The sequence below is a fragment of the Epinephelus lanceolatus genome, chromosome 24 (genome assembly GCF_041903045.1).
Source record: "Epinephelus lanceolatus isolate andai-2023 chromosome 24, ASM4190304v1, whole genome shotgun sequence".
NCBI lineage: Eukaryota > Metazoa > Chordata > Actinopteri > Perciformes > Serranidae > Epinephelus > Epinephelus lanceolatus.
The window spans coordinates 20,667,851-20,693,383 of record NC_135757.1 but is presented as its reverse complement, the minus strand read 5'-3'; the positions used below and the strand labels follow the sequence as shown (position 1 = coordinate 20,693,383).

Here is a 25,533-nt window from a genome sequence, read left to right as displayed (position 1 = left end):
CGAGCCTCGGGGGTATATGTGCGGGGCGGCGAGGGAGGGATGTGGAGGGGTGGATGGATGGATGGATGCGGTGGGCTGCTGCGTGGTGAGCCTAGGCTCCCAGAGAAGGAGAAATAGAACCAAGCAGTGGCGGCTGCTGGTCTTTCAAGGAGGGGAAGCTCATTTTCGGCCTACATCATAAAATGTGTCCGTTTATTTATACGTAAATTCTACCCTCTGGGGCTGCTGCATGAGGCTAGTGTGACCGCCTGTGAGTGCTTTGGGATGGTGGAGCAGCTCATAGCAGCACCCACTGCTTGTTGGGGACAGTAACTGCAGAGCGACAGAAGTCTCCAAACACGAGTACAGTCTCCAATAACACCAGAAAAAGATGCTAGATTTGTCGCTAGTCATTTTTAACAAAGAAAAAGTCACTTAGAGGATTGGAAAAGTCTCCAGATCAACTCAGAACAACAGAATGAAACTTGAAAAACGCTCTGGTGGTGGTTTATATTTCAAGATCGCTGATTCGCTCATTTCGCTGTCAATCAAAAAGGGATTCAGCCTCAGAGGCCGTTTACACGTGCACGGCGGTGATTTTGATAAACAGAGACATCTTCCTTCGTCTGTGCCCTTCGTTTACACGCAAACAGAGATTTCTCCTCTGAAAACGAGTCTTTCTAAAAACTCCGGCCAGAGTGGAGATTTTGGAAAACTCTGGTTGCACGTTTGCATGTAAACTGAGATAAACGGAGATAAACGAAGTTATAGGCAGCCGACGTCACAGTATGCGCCAGAACTTGCACCTGTGTCAAAAGTGCGACCTATGTTGCTATGGTGACAATGGATACATGGAAGGCTGCAGCTTCTCGTTACACTGCCACCTACAGGTTTGGCATGCTCTTGTGTATATATACACGGGTAAGTGTAAACGAAGATCTTTTTGAAAACGGAGACGGTGAAATGTCCGTTTATGAAAATAGCTGGCCACGTATAAACGGCCTCTCAGACAGATCATCCAATCAATTTACAATCAATTTTCAATTTTATTTATAAAGCCCAATATCACAAATCACAATTTGCCTCACAGGGCTTTACAGCATACGACATCCCTCTGTCCTTAAGACCCTCACAGCGGATAAGGAAAAACTCCCCAAAAAAAAACCCCTTTAACGGGGAAAAAAAACGGTAGAAACCTCAGGAAGAGCAACTGAGGAGGGATCCCTCTTCCAGGACGGACAGACGTGCAATAGATGTCGTACAGAACATATCAGCATAATAAATTAACAGTAATCCATATGACACAATGAGACAGAGAGAGAGAGAGAGAGAGAGAGAGAGAGAGAGAGAGAGAGAGAGAGAGATGCAGGTAATGACAGTAGCTTACAACAACATTAATGAAAGTAATAATATTATAGTTATAGTTCTGGCTACTGTGGTACAATATGTTGAAAGTATGTATTAATATCTGACAGTATACTTGTGTGACAATAGTCATATGTGTATAATAACAGTAGAAGTATGACTAATGACTAATGATGGCAGCAGCAGCAGCAGGAGGCATCTGGCAGGACCACGGCAGCAGCACAACCACACACGTCACACTGTCCAGGCACCGCTGCGGTATGAGTTATTCTGAGAGACAGTGGAGCACAAAGGCTCCGGAGAAGAAGCCAAGTTAGTGACATCCAGAATGGCCGAGTTAGCAAGATGCAGTAATAGGATGAGAGTGAGAGAGAGAGAGAGAGAGAGAGAGAGAGAGAGAGAGAGAGGGAGAGAGAGGGAGCCCGGTGTATTATAGGGGGGTCCTCCGGCAGACTAGGCCTAAGTCAGCCTAACTAGGGGCTGGTACAGGGCAAGCCTGAGCCAGCCCTAACTATAAGCTTTATCAAAGAGGAAAGTCTTAAGTCTAGTCTTAAATGTGGAGACGGTGTCTGCCTCCCGGACCGTAACAGGAAGATGATTCCACAGGAGAGGAGCCTGATAGCTGAAGGCTCTGGCTCCTGATCTGCTTTTGGAGACTTTAGGGACCACGAGTAACCCTGCCTTCTCAGAGCGCAGTGTTCTGGTGGGATAATATGGCACTATGAGCTCTCTAAGATATGACGGAGCTTGACCATTTAGAGCTTTATAAGTTAACAGTAGGATTTTAAATTCAATTCTGGATTTTACAGGGAGGCAGTGCAGAGAAGCTAAAACAGGAGAAATATGATCTCGTTTCTTAGTTCCTGTTAGTACACGAGCTGCTGCATTCTGAATTAGCTGGAGAGTTTTTAAGGACTTACTAGAGCTACCTGATAATAGAGAGTTACAGTAATCCAGCCTTGAGGTAACAAAAGCGTGGACCAATTTTTCTGCATCTTTTCGGGTCAGGATAGGCCTAATTTTCGCAGATGAAAAAATGCAGTCCGTGAGGTTTGCTTTAAATGAGAATTAAAAGACAAATCTTGATCAAATATTACTCCGAGGTTTCTTACGGTAGTGCTAGAGGCCAGAGCAATGCCATCTGGAGAAACTATGTCATCAGATAAAGAGTCTCTGAGTTGTTTGGGGCCAAGAACAATAACTTCAGTTTTGTCTGAATTTAACATCAGGAAATTGGTGCTCATCCAATTTTTTATGTCTTTAAGGCAGTTATGGAGTTTAGTTAATTGATTACTTTCTTCTGGCTTCATCGATAAATACAACTGAGTATCATCCGCATAACAATGGAAATTTATAGAGTGATTTCTAATGATGTTACCTAAAGGAAGCATATATAGAGTAAATAGGATTGGTCCGAGCACAGAACCTTGCGGAACTCCAAAACAAACTTTGGTACGTAAGGATGATTCATTACGAACATCAACAAATTGAAAACGATCAGATAAATAAGATTTAAACCAGCTTAGTGCTGAACCTTTTAGGCCAATTAAGTGATCCAGTCTCTGCAGTAGAATTTGATGGTCAATTGTGTCAAACGCCGCACTAAGATCTAATAAAACAAGAACAGAGACGAGTCCTTTGTCTGAAGCAATCAGAAGGTCATTTGTAATTTTAACTAGAGCTGTCTCAGTGCTATGATGCACTCTAAATCCTGACTGAAATTCCTCAAATAAATTATTATCCTGGAGAAAATCACACAGCTGGTCTGCGACTACTTTCTCAAGGATCTTTGACATAAAGGGAAGATTAGATATTGGTCTATAGTTGGCTAACACCTCTGGATCCAGGGTGGGCTTTTTTAGGAGAGGCTTAATTACAGCTACCTTAAAAGACTGTGGTACATAGCCTGTTAATAGGGATATATTGATCATATCTAATATATGAGTGTTAACTAAAGGAAAGACCTCCTTAAGTAGCCTAGTTGGGATGGGGTCTAAGAGACACGTTGATGATTTAGATGAAGAAATCACTGCGGTCAATTCTTGAAGAGAAATTGGGGAGAAGCAATCTAAATATATATTAGATTCTACAGCTGTGTTTGAGGTTAGATAGGTAGGCCTACCATCTGAGGGCAGGAGGTCATGAATTTTGCCTCTAATAGTTAGAATTTTGTCATTAAAAAAGCTCATAAAATCATTACTGCTAAGGGCTAAAGGAATACAAGGCTCAATAGAGCTTTGACTCTCAGTCAGCCTGGCTACAGTGCTGAAAAGAAACCTGGGGTTGTTCTTGTTTTCTTCTATTAATGCTGAGTAATAGTTTGCTCTGGCATTGCGGAGGCCCCTCTTATAAGTTTTGAGACTGTCTGTCCAGATTAAACGAGATTCTTCCAGTTTGGTTAATCGCCAATTCCTTTCAAATTTTCGCGATATTTGTTTTAACCTACGGGTTTGAGAGTTATACCAAGGAGCAAACTTTCTTTGCTTTGTTAACTTCTTTTTAAGAGGAGCTACAGAGTCGAGCGTTGTTCGCAGCGAGCCTACGGCGCTATCAACAAAATGATCAATGAGGTTAAAGTCGGCACGGGAAACCTCTGTTACTGAAGGTATTGGTATTGAATTTAACGACGAAGTAATCTTTTCCTTAAATTTTGTGACAGCACTATCTGATAAACATCTAGTATAGTAACTGTTGCTGAGTGGCGTGTAATCGAGTAAAAAGAAATCAAAAGTAATCAGATAATGATCTGATAGCAAGGGATTCTGTGGAAAGACTTTTAGGTTATCAATTTCAATTCCATACGTCAGAACTAGATCGAGGGTATGGTTAAAACAGTGAGTGGGTTCATGTACACCCTGACTGAAGCCAATGGAGTCTATTAATGAGATAAACGCGGTAGCCAGGGAGTCATTATCAACGTCGACATGAATGTTAAAATCGCCTACAATAATAACTTTATCTGATTTAAGAACTAAACTGGATAAAAACTCTGAGAATTCAGATACAAATTCAGAATACGGGCCAGGAGCACGGTACACTATAACAAATAAAAGTGGCTGCGAGGTTTTCCAGGTCGGATGTAAAACACTAAGAACGAGGCTTTCAAATGAATTATAATCTAGTTTAGGTTTAGGGCTGATTAACAGACTAGAGTTAAAAATGGCTGCAACTCCCCCTCCTCGGCCGCTGCCTCGAGGAATGTGGGTATTATTATGACTGGGAGGAGTGGACTCATTTAGACTAACATATTCATCTTGACACAGCCAGGTTTCAGTGAGACTGAGTAAATCAATATGATTATCTGATATTAATTCGTTTACTAACACTGCTTTAGACGATAGAGACCTGATATTTAACAGTCCGCATTTAATTCTCCTGTTTTGTCTTTCTGTCACAGAAGAGGTTTTAATTTTTTATGAGGTTGTTATGCACAACTCCTCTTTGTTTAATTTTAGATTTAAATAATTTAGGTGGTCGGGGGACAGACACCGTTTGTATAAAACTATGAAAACTATGGCTGGGTAACTGAACTAGAAGCTCAGAGAGGCGTTTAGGACTGCAACTCTCTGTCCTGGTCTCAACTCTGGGTTGTCAGGGATTTAAATTACTAATAAAATTTGCCAGGTTCCTAGAAATGAGAGCAGCTCCATCCAAAGTGGGGTGAATGCCGTCTCTCCTAATAAGACCAGGTTTTCCCCAGAAAGTTTGCCAATTATTAACAAAACCCACATCGTTTGCTGGACACCACCATCATCATGCAGAAGCCCAGCGTCCAGACCTGTGATAAGTAGCTGATTCTGAACAAAAGTTAAACGCATTCTAGCGCATATTTAGTCAATGAAATGTAAACACAACAGTACATATTTGACTTATATATTTCACTTATTTTTTGACATTTTAGGGGAAGCTGAGCTTCCCTTGCAGTCTTAGAGCAATCGCCACTGGAACCAAGTAGGATAAAATAAGTCAAAGTGTGGAGAAGGGGACCGGCTGAGCTCCGGCCGCCTTCCCTTCTGCCCGAGTGGCACAGTTAGAGGCGGTTTTCCAAGCCACCATTGGCACAATGGATATAAGCTCCACTGTCGGCAGGGTGAAAAAAAGTCTAAGTGTGGAGATGGGGAGAAGGGTGAACAGGAGGAAAGAGGCCAAGCTCCAGTCGAAGTGTGGAGGAGAGGGACCGGGCAAAGAGGCCGACCTCCGGGGAAGCCCTCTCCTCTCTCCCCGCAGCAAGGGACAATCTTCATCTTCTTCCGCCCCCTTCCTCAGCCATTCGCCCGGTTCATGTTTTTGATGATCAGTGTGTGTGCATGAGTGATTGTGTATATCTATCTGTCTACAGCTAATCTCACAAACTACTGGACTAATCAACCTAATATTTTGTGATCACATTTATGACTGTATGATCTAGAACTGCTCATGGTTGAGGTTCAGCAATTGTTGGAAAACCTGTTTTAGTGACTGTTGTATACCATCACTGTATGCTGACTCCTCAGTCGTCTTAACAATCCGGTAGGAGCTGCAAGTTTTGGAAAGTCATCTCAGCTTAAAAAACAGTAAGCCTTACTGTCAGTTGTTGGCCACATTTTGGCCTTTGTCACAGCTCAAAAACTGACATCCATAGAAAAGTTTGGTCTAATTTTGAACCAGAGCATTTTAAAATTAATTCCATACCCACTATGTTATGGTCCACTAAAGTAAGGCAGATTATGAGATGAATTCGTCCACATTTTTGCTATTTTCTTCACCATATTGACTGCAAAGCCCAGTTCAGACCAAAGATTTGTGATGAGATTAAACCGTTGCAGGGAAAAGTTGCAGCAGAGTGAACTGGCCGTTCTGAGCTTGACTCAAGCCGGCTGATGGTGTCACCTGCAGTTCCTCTGGTCAAATAGCCGGCAGCTGGTTTTAGAACGTAAAGCACGTGACCTGTTTCTATAGCCAATCAGCTTGTAGTGAAGTCTGCTGGTCAAGTCAAAGTGACCGCAGGTGGCGTGTTTGTTTGCTGCAGCAGATGCTCTGTCCCTGCTGAGCCCTCTGTTTCCATCCTCACAGTGTTGGACAGTGGGTCGCTGCTGCTGCTCACTGTATGTGCGTATGCCTTATGGTTTCATCACTACTACAAATGCAGCTGTAGCCAATATCTCACTATCGCTATCCTCATTCATATTTTTAGAAGCTACATATTATATCCAGCCACAAATTAAGCTGCTATTAAACTGCAAATCAGAACAGAGGTAGAGAGAGTTGTTGCATAGAGATGATACACCATCTCATCTAGTTGCATTGATGTTAACTGGCAAGTTTTTAGAATGTTGCAGTAGTTGCATGTTTCAACTCGTGTCATTGTGAATCTGGGCTTTAAAGGAGCCGGGAGGGACAGTTCCACTGGGTGCCGCTCTTTGTGGTCTGGCTGCAACCTGCTTTTGTTCTGTCCGCCACATACCGTCATGTAACATCAGGAGCATTTCAGAAGCAGAGCGATTTGCCTACCTTATTTTAAGTTGCAGATTTTGTTGATTTAGTCTTTCTATTTATACATTTGTGCTTCTACCATAAGTAAGTTAAGAAGGCTATTTACTTGAATGGCTTCTTTTTCTGGCCGGATTGTTTATCGTTATTTTCTACTTTGTGGTGTGTTATTCAACATACATTCATGCTCATAATTACATCATATCTTCTGAAACGCACTGCGGCATGTCTGCTGGAACTGTCTAGAGTGGTCACGCTCAAAATCGTCTAGAGTGGTCACGATCAACACAGGCAGCTGAAACATGGCGGCTTGGCGGTGATCTGCACTCTGCTGAGTGCACTTTTTGAGCTGAAACTGTGTTTTTCCTGCCTGGAAATGATGATATGTATATCACTCTGAGCTTCAGCTGTGATTTCGTGTGAAAGGTTGAGAAATAGAAAGTGTTAATTATTAGTGAAATGTAAAATTGCTTTTTTTAACGGTTGGTGATTGAAAAAACTGCTGACTGCTTTTTTTTTTGGGGGGGGGGGGTGTTATTGAGGTAGTTTATTGATTTTTTTGGGGGGGGTGGGGTTGTTTATTCATTCACACTTAAATTAATAGATATTAATGTCGAATAAATATGATTATTAAAATATGAGTTATAGTGTAATTAAGGTCTTTTTTGGGTTTAATTCTCCTTTTTTAACGGTTTTTCTTTTATTAACGGGGTTCAGGGCATCAGTGAAATCTATTTCATGTTATCTTTTGATTTAAAGGATAACTTCGGTATTTTTCAACCTGGGCCCTATTTCCCCATGTGTATGTGTGCGTATGATTCATAGGTACAACTCGTTTTAAAATTGGTTCAGTATTGAGGGAGGCGGATGCAGCCGGCAGCCGCGAGATAGATATGGGGGCAAATGTGTGCCGTATAAGTTTGCGCATTAAAAGTGTTTTTTTATTGCCACTGACCGGTTCAGATCGCCAGTACTATCTCTGTAGATAGCATACTAAGCGTTTCCCTGACCTTTCACCTCCTCCCAGCTGTGACATCATCTCGCGAGAGCTTTGCTTGTCGCCGTAAGAAAACAGAGGAGCCATGCTGAGCGCCGCTCAGAGTGGCGCTGGTTGTCCCGGAGTACAGTTGAGAGTTTTACTGCATCGGTATCATGGCTGCATATTTACCCGATTTCGAGAATAAGGATGAGTCCTTTTATTACGATGGCCGCCACTTATTTGAGTCCAAGTATACAGATGAGGAGCTCCTACAAATTGAAGAGCAGACGAGGATAGAGAGAGAGAGGGCCAACGAGCAGACGAGGGTGAAGCAGCGGCTGCACAAACGTGAATCTCTGAGGACTGGTGGTGCTCCTTGCTGTGACTTCATGCCCACAGAGGAAGAATGTCTGTGTTGCAACGAGTGGGACCTGCTGCCCAATATTAAAGGTCTCAATGTGTCCTGGGATGATACAGAAACTACCAAACGCTGTGTAACTATGTTAGAGGATTTCCCCCCTCTGATCAACAGGGCAGTGCACCTTTTTTCATGTGCCCAAAATAAATTGGAGGAGGCGGCCAAAACCACAGGGACCAAATGGTCAACTATCCATCAAGTAAGTATAACTAATATGTCTTTATGCATGTAATACCGATACCTAGAATTGTCTCCGAGACGCACATTTACTGTTGCATACTTTGCCCTCGTATATATCATACCCTGTTTTCTTCCGGCGACAAGCAAAGCTCTCACGAGATGACGTCACAGCCAGGAGGAGGTGAAGGGTCAGGGAAACGCTTAGTATGCTATTTACAGAGATAGCACTGGCGATCTGAACCGGTCAGTGGCGAAAAAAAGCACTTTTAATGCGCAAACCTATACAGGGCACATTTGCCCCCATATCTACCTCGCGGCTGCCGGCTGCATCCGCCTCCCTCAATACTGAACCAATTTTAGAGCGAGTTGTACCTATGAATGATACACACATACACATTGGGCAATAGAGCCCAGGTTGAAAAATACCGAAGTTATCCTTTAAGAGGATTTCACTATGAGGAGAAACACTAGAATCCCAAATTTATCTCAATATAGAACAATCACGGAGTGGAAAAGTGGCTAAATGCATCCTGAAATGTTTAAAAAATGATGAATGGGCATAAATAAATAATTTGGACAAACCAGCCAGAAACATGAAGGACAAACAAGGACATGGGAGGATGGTGTGTGTGCGTGCATGTGTGCTCTTACATCCACCTGAACTGCTATATTTCATCATTTAATCAATACTCACATTCTCCTCCTCCCTCCTACTCCCTGTTCTCCCTCCACCCTCTCTCCATCTCTAACCATTCGCTCCATCATTGATCTTTTATCCCTCCCGCTCCGTCCATCCATCTCACTTTGCCCTTCGTCCGTCTTTTCTCTCAAAACCAAAAGATTGAAAATTCACTCGCCATCTCTTGATATCTGCCCGAGATAATTGCTCTCTCTTCATCCTTCTTCTCCCTCTGACTCATTCATCTGCTGCTCTGTCATATTCCTGTCATCTTTCCCTCCTCTGTTTTTCCTCTCTCATCTCCATCTCTTTTCCCTCTGTCTTCCTGACTCCATCTAAGCCTCCCCTCTCATCTCCTCTCCTGGTGTGTATAATGTAATTGCAGAAGTCTATTCACTGTGTGTGTGCACTCTATTGCAGCCCTGGCAGATGAAAGCGGTTGGGATTTAGCAGCCATAGCGTGATGGGAGTTCGAGGGGGGATCTTGGCTGTCATTGGCAGAGACAAGGGAACATGATGTTGAATGTGTTTGTCTCTGTGGAGTGTGTGTGTAGGTGGAGGATGGGATTTTTCTGCATGTTTTAATATTTGTTTTTTCATGTCCTCTATTCTTTCCAAAAAAGGAGAAATCCTCCTACAAAATCCTTCAGTGACTGGATGCACTATATTGCCAAAAGTATGTGGACATGCATATTTCAGCTGTGTAGGAACAGTTTGGGGAAGACCATTTCTTCTTTAAACTTGACTAATGCTCATGCAGAGATTAATGGTTTCTCAGTTTGGTGTGGAAGAACTTGACCTGACCTGACATGACCTGAACACCATCAGGGGTTTTATGCCTCCACGCTAGGTATAGTAGTGGCCAGAGCATTATATTTTTCAGTCCATCAGTCCATCCCATTCTTGTAAAAGCGATATCTCAAAAATCAGTGAGGGAAGATTTTGGTGGTCAAAGGTCAAGGTCTTTGTGAACTCATTCTGGTGAATGCTATATGTCAAGAAGGCGGTGACAGGATTTCCTCAAAGTTGGCACAACCATCCATTTGAACTTATTGATGAACTGATTAGAGTTTGGTGGTCATAGGTCAAGGTCACTGTAACCTTGTGTCCGTCTCATTCTCTTTCAAACTTGGCACAAACTTTCACTTGGACTCAGCTGTGAACTAATTAGATTTTGGTGGTCAGAGGTAAAGGTCACTGTGACCCTGCATCCTTCTCATTCTCATGAACACAAAATTTCAAGAAGGCCTTGAGGTAGTTTCCTTTAATTTGGCACAGACATCCACTTGGACTAAACGACTGATTAGATTTTGGTAGTCAAGGGTCAAGGTCACTGCGACCTCTTCTGTCTTATTCTCGTGAGTGCAAATTGTCAAGGACACCTTGAGGGAATTTCTTCAAATTTGGCACAATTATTGACTTGGATTTAACAGTGAACTGATTAGATTTTGGTGGTCAAAGGTCAAGGTCACTGTGACCCTCTGTTCATCTCATTCTCATGAACTCCATATCTCAAGAAGGCTTTAGGGAATTTCCTTGAATTTGGCAAAAATGTCCACTTATATTCACAAATGAACTGATTAGATTTTAGTGGTCAAAGGCCAACTTCACTGTGACATCATAATGTTCTGCAAAAACACTCTGGCCATATCTCAGGAACAGAAGGGTAGACATTTGGTCAGATACTGAATTGGTGACTCTAAACTTGGGTGTCCACCTTGAAACTGTGTTGATTGTATAGATCTTATGTGTGTGAAGCATCCATGTTTTAGACTACTAGCTTTTTTTTTAGCTACTAGCTTTTTTAGCAATATTTGAAGCATTGTCAACTATCATGATTTAATATGAGTCTGGACAGACATGGATGTAAACTGCAACTGCAGTTTGACTGGTTGGCAGAGGTTTACAATTGCAAGGCAATAATTCTAGTTCCTCATCTGACGACTCAAGGGTTTAAGGACAGAGGATGGTTGTTGAGTTACAGATTTGTGAATCAGTAGGCAAAACTCTGCACAGCAGTTTAAAAAATATCCGTTTCCCAGAAATTACATTTGTATGTGTATGTGTTGTGGAACATTTACTGAATATTAAGGTGTGTTAATGTCAACATGAATAACAAATGATAACACTATGAATGTATGACTCATCCATGGTCATGGTTTGGTATTTGAAAGGCCCCAGAGTCCTTTATTGTCTGCATGCAGACATGTGAAGAGGCTCTAGGATGTCTGAAGGTTGGGATTCTGTAAGATGAAGACCTTGTACATGTTCAGACGTAAGTGGTAAACAGACTGGACCAAGGGTTACGAAATATTGTGAGGTGACACCACATTTAATTGCTGCAAAAGTTGAGCAAGGTTAATATGTTTTTGCATGATGACCCTGAGATTCAAATGAGTAGGAATACTGCGTTTTTAACATAGAGCTAAAGTCGGTCCTAACATAGCTCTATTCACAGTCTGTGTTTATTTGCCTATGTACACACTGTACAGGTGTTTGCTGGGAATTGAGCCCTGAAGCCCAGAATAAGCAGAAAGTTTGCAAATACACTGAGCATGCTTTGTTTCCATCTTCCATGAACAACTGTTTGCTTCATCTTAACGTACCTCGATTGCTTCTACAGCTGAATGGGAGCGAATCCATGCAGCCAGCCTCCAAAATCATGTATGCTTTTAGAATATGGTGTTTATAAATAATCACATATGAGTGCAGTGTGTAAGTGACCACATATTTTTGGCCATATAGTGCTGTGTTAAATCTCAGGAAATGATCCATAAATGGAGAAATTAAGAGCATGTTCCTGCAGCCAGCATTTAACACACACATTCAGTAATTATACAGAGAGAAATTTATTAGCACAGTGGCCAATTTCTACGCCCACAGAACCAGGAAATAGACCACAATGTTGCTTCTTTAACTTCTTAACTGAAAAAACCTCCCACTTTCTTGCTCTTGCTGTGCTTTCATTCACTCCACCTACACATTCTGGGTGCAACAGGTTCAATAGCTTTCCATGTGCAGTGTCAAAAGGTATTCTGGGAAATGTAGGAAATCAGACTGAGGGAACTTGATGCACTCCATCACAGGTTATTGATTTTGTCCTGTGACGGTAAACATGTTGTTTTTCCTTTAATGACTGAACCGGCTCGGCTGGCGTGTCCTGCAGGGAGCACAGGAAGCCTGGCTTGCATAATAAGCTGTGGTTAGCTTGTTAGCCTGAGATAGAGCTTGACATTCATGGTGATACTCCACAGAGCCCCACTGGATGCTTTTGATTTTTTTTTTTAGTCTGTCACCGAATGTTTGGAGACTTGGTGTCAGTTCTGCCGCCTCCAGCAGCCTGGAAATGAGCAGTTTTCTTTGTTTTTTACAGTAAAGGGGAGGCGATGCTGCTGTCATTTCTGCTTCTGTTGCTACTGGATTTAGGAATACTTCAGAGACAGTCAGTAAAACAAAAGTCAAAACAATACTATGAACCTGTCAGTTATAATTACATAAAAAGACAAAATTAGAAGACAGAAAACTGAATGAAAGATTGCAGAGAAGCTTATTTGATTTTTTTTAAACATTTGTTAGCATTGTTTGATATTGCTTGAGAAGAAAAATCAGAGTCAAAATATAGTACTGAGGTGGTGCAATATGTCTCATTACTCATAACTAAAATCTGCTAAGCATAAAAAATTTCAGACTTTGCAATGTAATCTATTGTTTGCAACACAAAGACAGACGTCAGAAGTGGAATTACAAATCTCCAAAATTGTAGATATACTATGCACGATTGTTATTGTTTGTAAACAAGCTCACAAGCAAAAGTGAAACTAAAAGCCAAACCCATAGCAGCCAGTCACCCAGTCTCACTCTGAGGTCATCACTTGGGCAGTGACTTCTGGCATCAGACATTGACGAAATAAGCCACCCTTTTGACGTCAGCATGACACACGTTATGGGAGTTGTTATTGTGTAATGGCTCCCAGTGTTGTCGGGGGAAAAGCAGCGGGACAACAACGTAAGTTAAGGGGGTGAAAGTCTGAGTAGGGAGGGAAGGAGGGGTGTTGGATTTTTTTAAAAAAAAAATTCTATGTATTTTATTAAATGTCCTACACACAGAAAATAAGACAAATATGTCCAAAACACACTGACGGCAAACGCTGTGCATCCAAACATACTCCTATTATTTTTGATGTACAACCCCACACCAGCAGCTGACGTGTGTCTGTGCTTCTGGACGCACAGCCTCATGGCACTTCACGCCACTGTCCTATTCCAGCCTCGCTGCCCCCAGAATTAAATTAATATTTCCTCTGCTTGCTCTCTGCTTGTACATACGAGCTCCTGTGGCAGCTCAACTCCTCTCCTCACCACTGATGTATAAAGAGAGCTCTGTTGCTGTGTCTCATGTGTAATGGAGACTGGATGAGGAGAGACGCATTGTTGAGGTATACAACTATCCCAAGCTAAATGATTCACAATCCCGTCATTATAAAGATGATGGCTAAAAATATATTGCATGATGCGTCATAGCTCTGGACATTAGCAGTTCAGGTGAGAAATCAAGTTTAATTAGGGGCTCTCCTAACGCAGAGGTGGAGGAAGTACAGATCTTTCAGTAAAAGTAATAATAACGTTGTGTTGTTGTCTGTTGGTGAGCTGTAGTGTGACACGTCCAGTGTGTGCTAGGAGCAGCACTTGACACATGTCACATGATGCACTGCGCGGCTGCTGCACCAGTGTGATTTCAGCTTAAGTAAATAAAGTCAGAGATCAGAGTCCCTGCAGAAAAACAAATTGCCACACGCTGAGAGTGGGTCATAAGTGATGATTGAGAGCAGTTACTTATGTATGAGTCTATATGTTTAGAAAATTGCTGTATTGTAAAACTTTAAAGCAAACATTACCAATATATTAATATTCTACCCACTGTCTTTTGTAGAATAAAGAGCATCTATAGGGTCCACAGTGTTAGATATGGACACAGATGGAGCCTTCTCTGTGTATTTTGCATTCATTTTGTACGTGTTTGTGCTCGTATTGTGATCGCTTACAGATACAGATGAAACAGTAGTACCACTGGAGATCATGGCAGTGTAGTGGGGTTTTAGAGAGATACGACGACCATAGGAGATGATAAAGAAATTTTAAAAAATGGTGGAACATTATCAAATTGGTAATATAATGAAAAAAAATCTGTCAACATGTCAGAATGTATGTAATGCCCCACAGACCACCGCTGTTTACAATGCTGCCTCCATTTAAATGCACAATATTTTGACCTCCTACACAGTCACCTTGTTTGTTGTGTGAAAATTTTGACTCTGCCCTCTATAGTGCCATCTATTGACTGTATCTATGCCAGTATGAAAGATGCAATTATGAGAGCAATGACATTAAAAACATTTGAAACTTATCTATCTGTTTTTGTACGTAAAGGGAGTATGAATAGGCCTTGAGGGCAATGTTTAAACAATCTGTAGTATATTTAGAGTGTGTCCAACTCCACTTTCACTATTTAAAAGGCACATAATCATGGCACAAAGTAAGGGGCAAAGGGGTTGTATTTAGTCCCCTAATTAATCATAGGTGTGTTTTGGGCATAACATGAATGCAACCAATCAGAACATCATGTCCAAATACCTTTAAAAGCCAAGTGTGCCTGCACCTGGCACACTGATATTTACATGGCAGATTTGGATAACTGGGGCAGTGAGTGTTTTTCTGCCGAGAGTAATACGATAAGAGCTTTGATGTCGAGTACATTCTCAATCCGACCTTGCCACCTATAGACGCCCGGTCATGGACTTTGCACGTTGACATATAAAGTGCAAGGTACCCAGGGTGTGTTGGTTGTTGACATTCTGGGATGCCGTGTCAACTTCTGCCAGTTACATGCATTGTCTGTTTTCAAAATTCAATTTCGTTTTTACAGGAAATGTGCAGTTTATATAGAGTCTTGTTCAAAAGATCATAGACCAACATCTAATCTTCCCTTTCTTTCAAAAATCCTTGAGAAAGTAGCCGCAGACCAGCTGTGTGATTTTCTCCATGATAATAATTTATTTGAAGAATTTCAGTCAGGATTCAGAGTGCCCGTTAAAGGTTTTTTTGGGGGGAGTTTTTCGTTATCTGCTGCGAGGGTCCTAAGGACAGAGGGATGTCGTATGCTGTAAAGCCCTCTGAAGCAAATTGTGATTGGTGATATTGGGTTTTATAAATAAAATTGATTGATTGAGAAGAAATACATTATGTCAGTATAACACTGCAAATGGACTTTTTTTCACCCTTCAACGACTAACGCATGAGGTTACGGTTGTCCCACCACATTGTCCCCTGATGCTGCCAGGTGCTGTTATACAATAAGGGTGACCGGCCATGTATCATGCCGACGTGAAAGGACGTCTTCTTTTAATCAATATCCGACACCAGAAGTCAATGCCCAATTGCCAATATGCCCAATTGCCAGTATTCCACGGCTTCAGGGTGAGACCACATTGACCTAAACAACGTGGCCACTGGCTATGAAAATTACAGCTGCATTGGTCTGAAACTAGTGCTGCGTTCAGTGGAGATAAGTTGGTACAGATGGATGGATGGATGGATGGATGGATGTTTATGTCACTGGAAGTCACAAACATAAGCTTGTGAACATGGTAAACAACCCCATTTGAACACAGCGTAGCCATGACAGCTGTGTTGCGGGTGCTGGGTGTAAGATATAATTTTTTTTGCAACACCACTGATGGATAACTGAGTTATAAACTTCATGAGCAAAAGCCATGGCAACAACAAGTATGTCCAAGCCATGTGCATCACTTCTTAGTGTCCCCTGGAAACAGTTTCTGCAGCCCTGAGTGGCTTGTTTCTGTACTTGCTTGTGTTTGCAGCTGTGTTGTCTAATTAGTGAAGATGTTTTGTTAATGTGCATTCTGTTAAGGTCTCAGGGCCACCGTACTTATGTCCTCTTTTGTAAAATGTGCACAACAGCTGCTATTTCATTATTGTTTCTATTTTCCAGCAGAATGTGACAAGAATTCAGATTTCAGTTGGACGTTAATACAAAATGCAAAACCTCAGTATTATAATGTCCTTTTTTAGCCTTGATGCCCTAATTGGCTGCTGTGCCGGCGCCTTTTCCCTTCTGATGGTGTGTGTGTGTGTGTGTGTGTGTGTGTGTGTGTGTGTGTGTTGTTAAAGCACACACACATGGAAACACACAAACACACACTCCTCCAGTGGGCACGTATTAATTGCTTTCTGCAGCCAGAGAAATGGATGAGAAATATGGAGCTGCTATTCTTGTCCTGCACTAAAAGAAATAAAAAGAAGAATTTGGAGTGGATGAAGTGAAGTCATCAATACCTCCTGACTTGAAGTAAAAATCCAGTTATTGAATGCATTAGATGTTATATCATCACCAAGAGGGAAGCATGGACAGATGCCCGCTCATCTCTTTCCTGCTCATTTCTGTCTTTTTCTCTTGGTATTATGTCTCACTTTGTCTTCATTTTTTGTCTTTCTTTCTGCCTCCCTCTCTGTTCTCACTCCTTGATTGTTTTTCTTTTTTTTTCTCTCTGTTTTCTCTTTTTTTCATGTCTCTGTTTTTTCTGTCTGTATTTTATATAGTGTTTCTGTCTCATTTTGGCTTTGTTTCGGTCTCCTAATTTCCGTCTAGTTCTGTCTTTTTTGTTTGTCTTGTCATTGTTTGTCTCTTTTTGATGTTTCCTTTATTTCTTGCTGTTTTCCTTTTTATATTTTGTGTTTTTGTTCCATTCTATTTTTTTTTCTTTTAATCTTCCTTTTTTCTTTCTTAATATGTTTTGTGTTTTTTCTAGTCTCTTTTTTCTTGTTTCTGTCTCTGTTTCTGTTTTGTTGTCTTGTTATATTTCCAAAATCTTCTCACTCCCACTTCGTCCAATTCCGATGCTTAATTAAATTATGACAATTTGGTTCTTTTCTAGTTTTGGACATTTAGGGGCAGTGTGTCACATTCAATAAAAAATAGTTCCATTTGCAAAGCTATAAAACAGTCAGTAGGAAATATGTTATAAATATATGCTTATTCTGCATAAAACTACAAATAAGCTATAAAAACTATTCAATTAAATGAAAAATTCCTAATCTAATTTTCTTCTTCTATTTTTGTCATATACATCTATGCAATGATTTTTCTGGGTAATATGTATGTTGGTGTTATACTGTACAATGTCAACTACCTTATGCCCGACACTGGGTTAGGTTCAGAAAAAAAACATATTTTGGCTTATTTGTTACTAACATAATGTAACATCACCTCGCATACATCACTGGTGAAGTATGTCATACATATTAGCACACTACACTGTAATTAAAATACTTTCATGGGTGAAAGTCTGGAGTTTGTTTGACCCTCTCCCACCTGCCCCATGTGGAGGCCGGGTTGTTATTTCTTTTTCTTCTTTCTTGCCTAATTTTCTTTTCTGTCCTGTTTTTTTTTTTATCTTTTTCAGACAGTCAATTTCTTTCTCCATATATATCCCTTCATTCCTCCTCCTTTTCACTTTACTTGTCTTTTCTTTGCTCATTGTTAAAATCTGTTTTCCTCACAAAAAAACAAAACAAAAAAAACAAACAAGAGAATTAATTTACTACTATCTAATACTTATTTACCGTCTCTCCCTCCCTCTCAGCGGAGGTCACAGCTTTTACTGATGATTTAATGATATAAAAAAATCTCTCACACTCTCTTAGCCAACACTGCAGATTCCCCATCAATTCTAACCAGCCCCCAGAGAATCATTTATATGAGGAAGTACAGTATGTGTGTGTGCACATGATCATACATTTACATTTCAGCCATTGGGCGGACACTTTAATCCACAGTGACAGAGGAGATAGGAAAGTCATCCTCACAAGTGTCTTGCTCAAGGACACTTGGACTGATGGAAACACTGACAAAAATGCACGTGGGCATGATGGAGGATCAGAATGGATATCTGTGTGTGTTCATGATGGCCAGCTCGAGACCAGGACACTGTAAGAACTGGGGAAGACTTTTATGCTAGCCAGGGAGTGAACGCACTGGTCAGAGGAGCCTAAATCTTTTTCAGATTTTTCTGTTGGCATTCGGGAAAATATATTTATTCACTCTCTTGTAATAGAGTTAGATTAGAAGATGGATGCCATTCTCATGTCTGTACCGTACACAGTGTTGGGAAGGTTATTCTTAAAATGTATTACATTACAGATCACTGAATGCATGCCCTGAAATGTAATTTGTAATGTATTCTATTAGATTACTCAATCTAAGTTACATATTGTAAATACTTAGGATTACTTTTGGAAGACTTTAAAATTGTCTGCTGCTTGCTGAGCTCATTTGTCTGGGTCCTCTGTCAAAAACACCAGTGTCCTGGCAGTGTGTCTCATGCACTGCACATGTTTTCTTGAAAACTCTGTCTATGGGAAATGCATTCCTCATATGAATTTTACACCGTGTCCTAACAGCAAGTGAGCATCACTGTCTGTTCATATTGAATCTGATGAATATGTACTTCAGGTATGCCATGTAAACAAACTCTGTATGCTAACTAAGAGCTGTGTCCTCAACTGGAGACTTAAGCACTTAAAAGATGGGCAAGTACTTTCTATCTTCCTACTTTTGTGCTTTTTAAACAGAAAACACAAATTTTATATTGTGATATATAGTGGAAATGACTGACAGTATAGCCAACAGCAAGGAGGTTATTAGTGATAGTCAGAAACTTTCAGCTCCCTGGTGATTTCCCTGCAGCCAGCTGCCACCTTAACTGAGCATAGCATTAACTAAGGCAGGACACAAGTCAAGCTCAGCTCACATCCCAGCTACATCAGCTGATCTTAAGCAGCCCAGTCAACTGATGGAGCAGCTGATAGATCACATGATTCCTTTCCATGCAACCAATTGGCGAATCTCATTCAGGGCACCTTATTTAAAATGCTTTGACCAGCCTACTGTTGCTGCTTCCTCTTCAAGTCACTTTGCAACTCTGCTCCACCCCAGCTCCTCCTTTTCATGCTGTGTCTGACTTATCAATGTCATTTCTGTTTTCACCTCCACCCCAGCTCCTCCTTTTCATGCTATGTCTGACTTATCAATGTCATTTCTGTTTGTCATTTTTGCTTACTCTGCTCCTTTCCTGGGGTGGGGTCTTTGCTGCTACTCTCTCTGCCTCAAAGGTTGTACACATTGGCTTTGATTTTTCTGGCCCTCGTCACATTATATGCAGTGCGGGCTGTAGTGTTCCAAAAGTTGAACTCAGTTTATCTCTGGGCGCAGCCATTATGCCCTGAAAAGTAGGCATTCTGGAACACATATGTACTGCGACGGCATCACTCTGGTGTTTGAGCATGCCTGCCGTGCATCTACATTGAAAATAATGAATTTGAGGGCACAAAAAACACAGCATGTGTACGGACCCTTGGGCATTCCTTGTATGCACGTGGAAGGGCAGAGAGGTGTGCTCTCTCCGCCTTAGTCTTTCTGTGTAGGCCCAAGGAAAGGCAGAGAGGCCCCAGGACAGAGCCATACTGCCAAATATAAAACTGCAAATGTAAATAAAGTTTTCATTGACTGAAGTGGTCCTGACTGACTTTAAGTTCTTGCAATTAAATGAGGAGATGTTGTGAAGATCTCTCCACATTTCAACTTTGTGAATCAGCCATTCTATGTCCATTGCAAGCTTTTAAAGCAAGGGACAGGAATAACTAGAAACAGGGTGTCCTGGCCATAAACAATTTGAAACCAAAAAAAAATGTAATATTATGTTGGAATTCTACAAAAAAACTATATACTTCAGCGTTTGATAGTACTTCAGAAGAGGTAGGTAGTTTTTTAGAACAGGTGAATTTGGTTTCATTGAAACAGGATGATAGAGATGTGTTATGTAGACCAGTAACTAAAGAAGAACTATTTGAAACTATCCAATCCCTACAAAACAGTAAAGCTCCAGGACCCGATGGCTATGGACCAGAATTTTACAAGAAGTTTGCTAAACTGGTAACAGATCCACTTCTGCGCATGTATACAGAATCTTTTGAAAGGGGATATCTCCCTCCAACTTTATATACAGCTAATATTACCCTCATTCTTAAGAAAGATAGGCCCGCTGATCAATGCGGTTCATACAGGCCGATCAGCTTAATAAATGTGGACAGTAAACTGCTCTCCAAACTTCTGGCAAGAAGATTGGAGATGCTGTTGCCTAAAATAATTAATAGAGATCAGACCGGATTCATAAAAAATAGATTATCATATACAAATATGCGTAAATTACTAAATGTTATCCAGCATGCAAATGAAACACAGAGTGAAGGACTAGTTATCTCACTCGATGCCGAAAAGGCATTCGACAGGATAGAATGGCCCTATCTTTACAAAGTCCTGGAAAAACTTGGTATGGGTGAAGTTTTTATTAAATGGATCAAACTTACATATTATTCTAGTGCTAAGGTAATGGTTAATGGTACCCTATCTCCATCTTTTCGGTTGAGTAGATCCACACGCCAAGGGGATCCCCTCTCACCCCTCGCTATTTGCTGCAGCCATTGAACCATTTGCAGAGGCAATTAGAAACAGCCCTGATATATCTGGTATTAAGCTGGGGCAGAATGGTCTTAAAATAGCATTATATGCTGATGATGTTTTACTTTTTGTTTTGAATTCAGGAAGATCGATCCCTGCCATTTTGTCGATAATTGAGTCATTCGGGCTGGAGTCAGGTTATAAGGTTAATTTAGACAAGTCAGTTGCAATGCCACTAGGGGGTGTTACTGATCCACCCTGTATTATAAACTTCTCTTTCAGATGGTCTACATCAGGACTTACTTATCTAGGAATAACTAATCTGAAAGATCTGTTCAAGCTTAATTGAGTGATATTAAAAGAAAGGTGGATGGATCTTCCTGTTTCGTGGATTGGAAGAGTAAATTTAATCAAGATGAACATTCTTCCACTCCTACTTCATCCGATGCAAATGCTACCTTTATGGATCACGAAACAGATAGTTAAGAGTATACAGAAAGATCTCAGTAAATTTATTTGGCGTGGTAAAAGACCCAGATTAAAAATGAAGACATTAGAGCTTCCCATAGACAGAGGGGGATTAGGACTCCCTAATTTTTTGTTTTATAGCTGGGCCTGGCCTGTCATATCTGACTGGATACATAATTATCTTAAAGGAGTACAGGGTCATATGGATGAATGGTGTTGTCTACCTTTAAATCTTCTTAGTTTGTTAACATGTGAACAAAAAGCAGATAACAACCAACCTCAGAAATAACCCAGTTATATATAATACTGTAAAGGTATGGAGAGAGATGGTGGCTTATATAGGGAGGAAGGGGTTTTCATCTTCCTTAACTCCTTTAATTGGGAATAAAGCTTTTCCCCCAGGCATTAATAGCAAGATTTTTTCTCTTTGGCACAGTAAGGGCATTGGAGTTATTGGTGACCTATACTCAGAGAACTCATTAATGTCTTTTACACAGATTCAAGCTCAGTTTGGTATACCACACACATATTTTTTTGTTTTTTTACAGAGCCGTCATTTTATTCAAACAGATATTTTGCTACCTTCTGGTGGTCCAGTGGTCAGTCTCCTCGATAAGTGTCTTAGAGAGTTCACTAAAACTAAAGGGTTTATTTCATATTTTTGTCACACACTTGATTCCTGGAATGAACATAATGTTAATCACATTCAGACAGTCTCGGAGAGAGATCTGGGGATTAAGTATGAAGCAGACGACTGGACTGAGTGCATCCTTGCATGTCATGATACATATGGCTGCAACAAATTTATGGAAACTCAATATAAAATGTTGCATAGACAACATAGAACACCCTACCTTCTTAATAAATTTGATTCCAGTCATTCCCTTTTTTGCCAGAAATGCAAAATAGAGACTGGTACTTACATACACTGTCTGTGGCAATGTCCCATTATTTCTGAATTCTGGTCATCAGTGTCCAAAGAATTAAATTTGATTTTAGAAACCAGGATTGGAAAAACACCAGGGGCCTCATTTATAAAGCTTGCTTATGCACAAAATGGGGCTTGAAAGTGGCGTACGCCACTTCCCACGCAAAGGTTGTGATTTATAAAAATAAACTTGGCAGGAGAATGTGCGCACCTGTAAGCAAACTCTGAGTCATGCGTGCACACATTTTGGAAGACAAGTGGCGATGCAGACGGCGAGGTGGAGAAGTGGAGTCACATTTTTTTTGATATCTCACACAAATTTAATGTCACGCTATATCCACCTTAGATCCACGTTATCATTGGAATTAAATCCAGCAGCCTTATTTTGCACTTGGATTGAGTGATAATTGTTTCATAAAAACGCTGTAAAATCCAACTCAAATCCTGAATTGAAATTCTTTCTAAATACCTATTTAATCCGCACTGCCTCTAATGTCTAATTGTCCACTCTGTGAGCGCAGGAGGGGGAGAGGACGGCACAACTGCATGGAATATATTTATTTATTTAGCTAAATATTTCCAGTGCATTTATCATGTCTCGAAATACAGCCATTAAGCACAACCGTTACACTCATTTCATCAGCCCTACTTAGACATGTGCAGTTCATGACAAAACCGGCATGAAGAAACGTGTTCGCCTATTACACTTTCATCTTTGAATTGTATTTCAGATTACACGTTGTATTTTGGGACAGGGATAACACTGGTTCATGCTGTAATTCAGGCCGGGTGTCTGATCAGACTAATTGCCATAAACATATAAATACTGCGGTGACTCTCGTGCGTAATTGCGCAAGATGGCACTGGCACATACTCCTTTTTGCATCCACCTTTAATAAATGTGATTCTTTATGTCGCACATCAATGTCAAACATCCTCAAATTTAAAAGCAACACATTAACTACATGTTGGTAAAGGAGTAGAAATATTTGGTCTACTTTTAGATCAGACCACTTTTTTTTTTTCTGTCCCTGTCCATGCAGTCCCACAGACACAGCTGACAGCATCAGCAGCGTTGATGTGTTGCCACTTTTTTTCACTTTCTTTTATTAGTGATCCCGCTGCTGTGGCCACCAAATAAAATCTTTCTTCAGTCCTCCACCTCCCATTAAAGGGTCTCTAGCTCGGTCTCAGAGAAATTCTGTTTTTTGGTTTGTTTCTCACACCTGTCGCCGTGACTCACAACGAGAGAACACTTGCATGCCGGCTTATTTATATGCAGATCGCATTCATGAGGTGATTTGCATGACCATTTATGGTTGAACTAGGGCGTGTAGAGGGCGGAATATGAGGCGGATCTGGGTGCGCACAACTCCAGGAGGTCTGTGATTTATAAAGAGAACATTGCGTACAAGTGTGTGTGTGCACGGTTTTATAAATCAGATTATTTTTTGGCGCACATCATTTTCAGCTTTTGGGCACACGTCAACTTTTAGTATGAATCCTAAGCACTCTTTTATAAATGAGGCCCCTGGTCTGTTTCTCCTTAATCTGCCTGATAAGAATCTGTCTCTTAATACTTCTTATTATTTGCTTCTTAAAAAAATTTTTTTTTTTGGCCAGAAAATGTATACTTTTTAATTGGATTATGGATTATCCTCCTACAATTTCTCAGTGGTACTGGGAAATATTTAGGGTATTGCCAATGGAGATACTCTGTGCTAGAGCCAAGGGTAGCCAAGACATTTTCCATGGGTTATGGAAACCTCTATTTAGCTGAAGTCCGCACACCAGAAGCTGCTCCTTGAACAATTTATTATATATATGTTACGTTTCGGGCTCCTGCCTTTCATCAGACATTGTCTGATAAATTGTTCAAGGAGCAGCTTCTGGTGTGCGGACTTTATCTTTTATTTCATACTTACCTTTTGGTCCAGCACCCAGCTGTTTTTTGTTTCGTGTATTTGTCTGAGGTGTGTTTCTTTGTTGTTGTTGGTTGTGTTTGTCTTGTTTATGAAAAAAGGAGCATTACTAGCTAATTTATATTTTGTCGAAGAGTTTACCTGTATGTACTCAAGTAATGTTCCTGAATAAAATATATTACAAAAAAAAAAAAGAAAAGAAACAGGGGGTCCAACAAAAGTTCAGCTCACGTACATCACATTCAGATAGGACACAGCATTAGAGCAAATAAAACAAAAACAAAAAAGTAATCCCTTTACATAATCTATTTTTTAAAGACAGTAACTGTATTCAAAATACCACCAATTTAAACTGTAACTTTAACAACATAAAGTTAGTAATATTTTGTATTATAAATATGCACTGGTATTTCTTGTATTTCGTTGTTCCATAACCCTGGTGGTAAATATATAGCTAGCTAGCAGCCGGTTAGCTTAGTTTAGCATAAAGACTGGAATCAGGGGTTTGTTTATCTGCACAATAACAGAAATGTTAAAAAATATTGTTTATGGTTTTCAGAGGGGGTTATGCAGCTACTCTCCCCAAAATGTCAAACTTTTCCTTTAATCCAAAACAAAGTCATTATATTACAGGAATATATGTAAAACTGTTAGCAGTTCCAACATCTGGTGGAAAGCCTGGGACCAGAATAGTGGAAGCTGTTATAGCAGCAGATGCTTATTAGGGTGTAATGTTGGCATGTCCACATACTTTTGTGCTTAATAATTGCACATATTGTGTATTTTCCATGAACTGTAGTAGAGTTTGAGTCAATTATTTTTTGCTGCACCATGACACGAGTGCTCAAACTAGATGCGAGACTCCAAAGTGTGTTACTGACCATCCCTAACAACTAAGAATACAAATGTCTGTATTGTGTTTACAGCTGTGCCAGCAGCTCCGGTGAATGTCTCAGTGACCCAGCTGAGGGCGCACTCAGCCATGGTGACCTGGAACGTCCCTCAGGGAGACACCGTCATTGGATACTCCATCTCACAGCAGGTACAGTAGCACATTATCATCACTGTGTGTGTGTGTGTGTGTGTGTGTGTGTTTACTCCAGTGTTCATGGCAACAGAGCTCAAATTTTGATTTTTCTTAATTGCTTTAATCCTCAAAAAGCTTAGAAAATAATAAATCAATCTGTCTCACGTCAAATTCACCCTGATCTAACCCCTGTCCCCCTCTGTGCTCTCATTTGGTTTGTGGCCAATTAATTTTGCAGAGATACAAATTGAAGGGATATAAATTATGGATTGAATGCCCAGAAAACTTGGATGGCTGCCATGCTTGGGGCTACAAAACAGCATTCCCAAAGTTGAATTATCTATTTTTTTCTGATTGTCTTTATCTCGCGAGGAGCGGCTTCTTTTCACAGGAGGTTTTTAAAATGCTGCGTCATTCATGGGGCCAGAAGCTTTGAGTCACAAGAGATAGTCTCCTTTAAAAGTTTGGAAATGTCAGGGGAATTCACTCATAAACATTAAGCTTGTTAATGTCAAGGCTGGCTGCTGGTTAATGTAAGTCCTTTTTAAAGTAATGATTTTTTTTAAAAAATCTCCTGATTAGAAAA

At 40.6% G+C, this 25,533-nt stretch overlaps 1 protein-coding gene across 1 annotated transcript in view; it reads left to right on the top strand.

Moving 5' to 3' along the window:
• Positions 1–25,533, top strand: part of LOC117249872 (fibronectin type III domain-containing protein 4-like) — a 73,202-nt gene that overhangs the window by 21,784 nt on the left and 25,885 nt on the right. Inside the window, exon 2 of the mRNA XM_033615673.2 lies at positions 24,847–24,962. Coding sequence (XP_033471564.2) covers positions 24,847–24,962 — 116 coding nt within the window. The remainder of the gene's footprint in view (positions 1–24,846; positions 24,963–25,533) is intronic.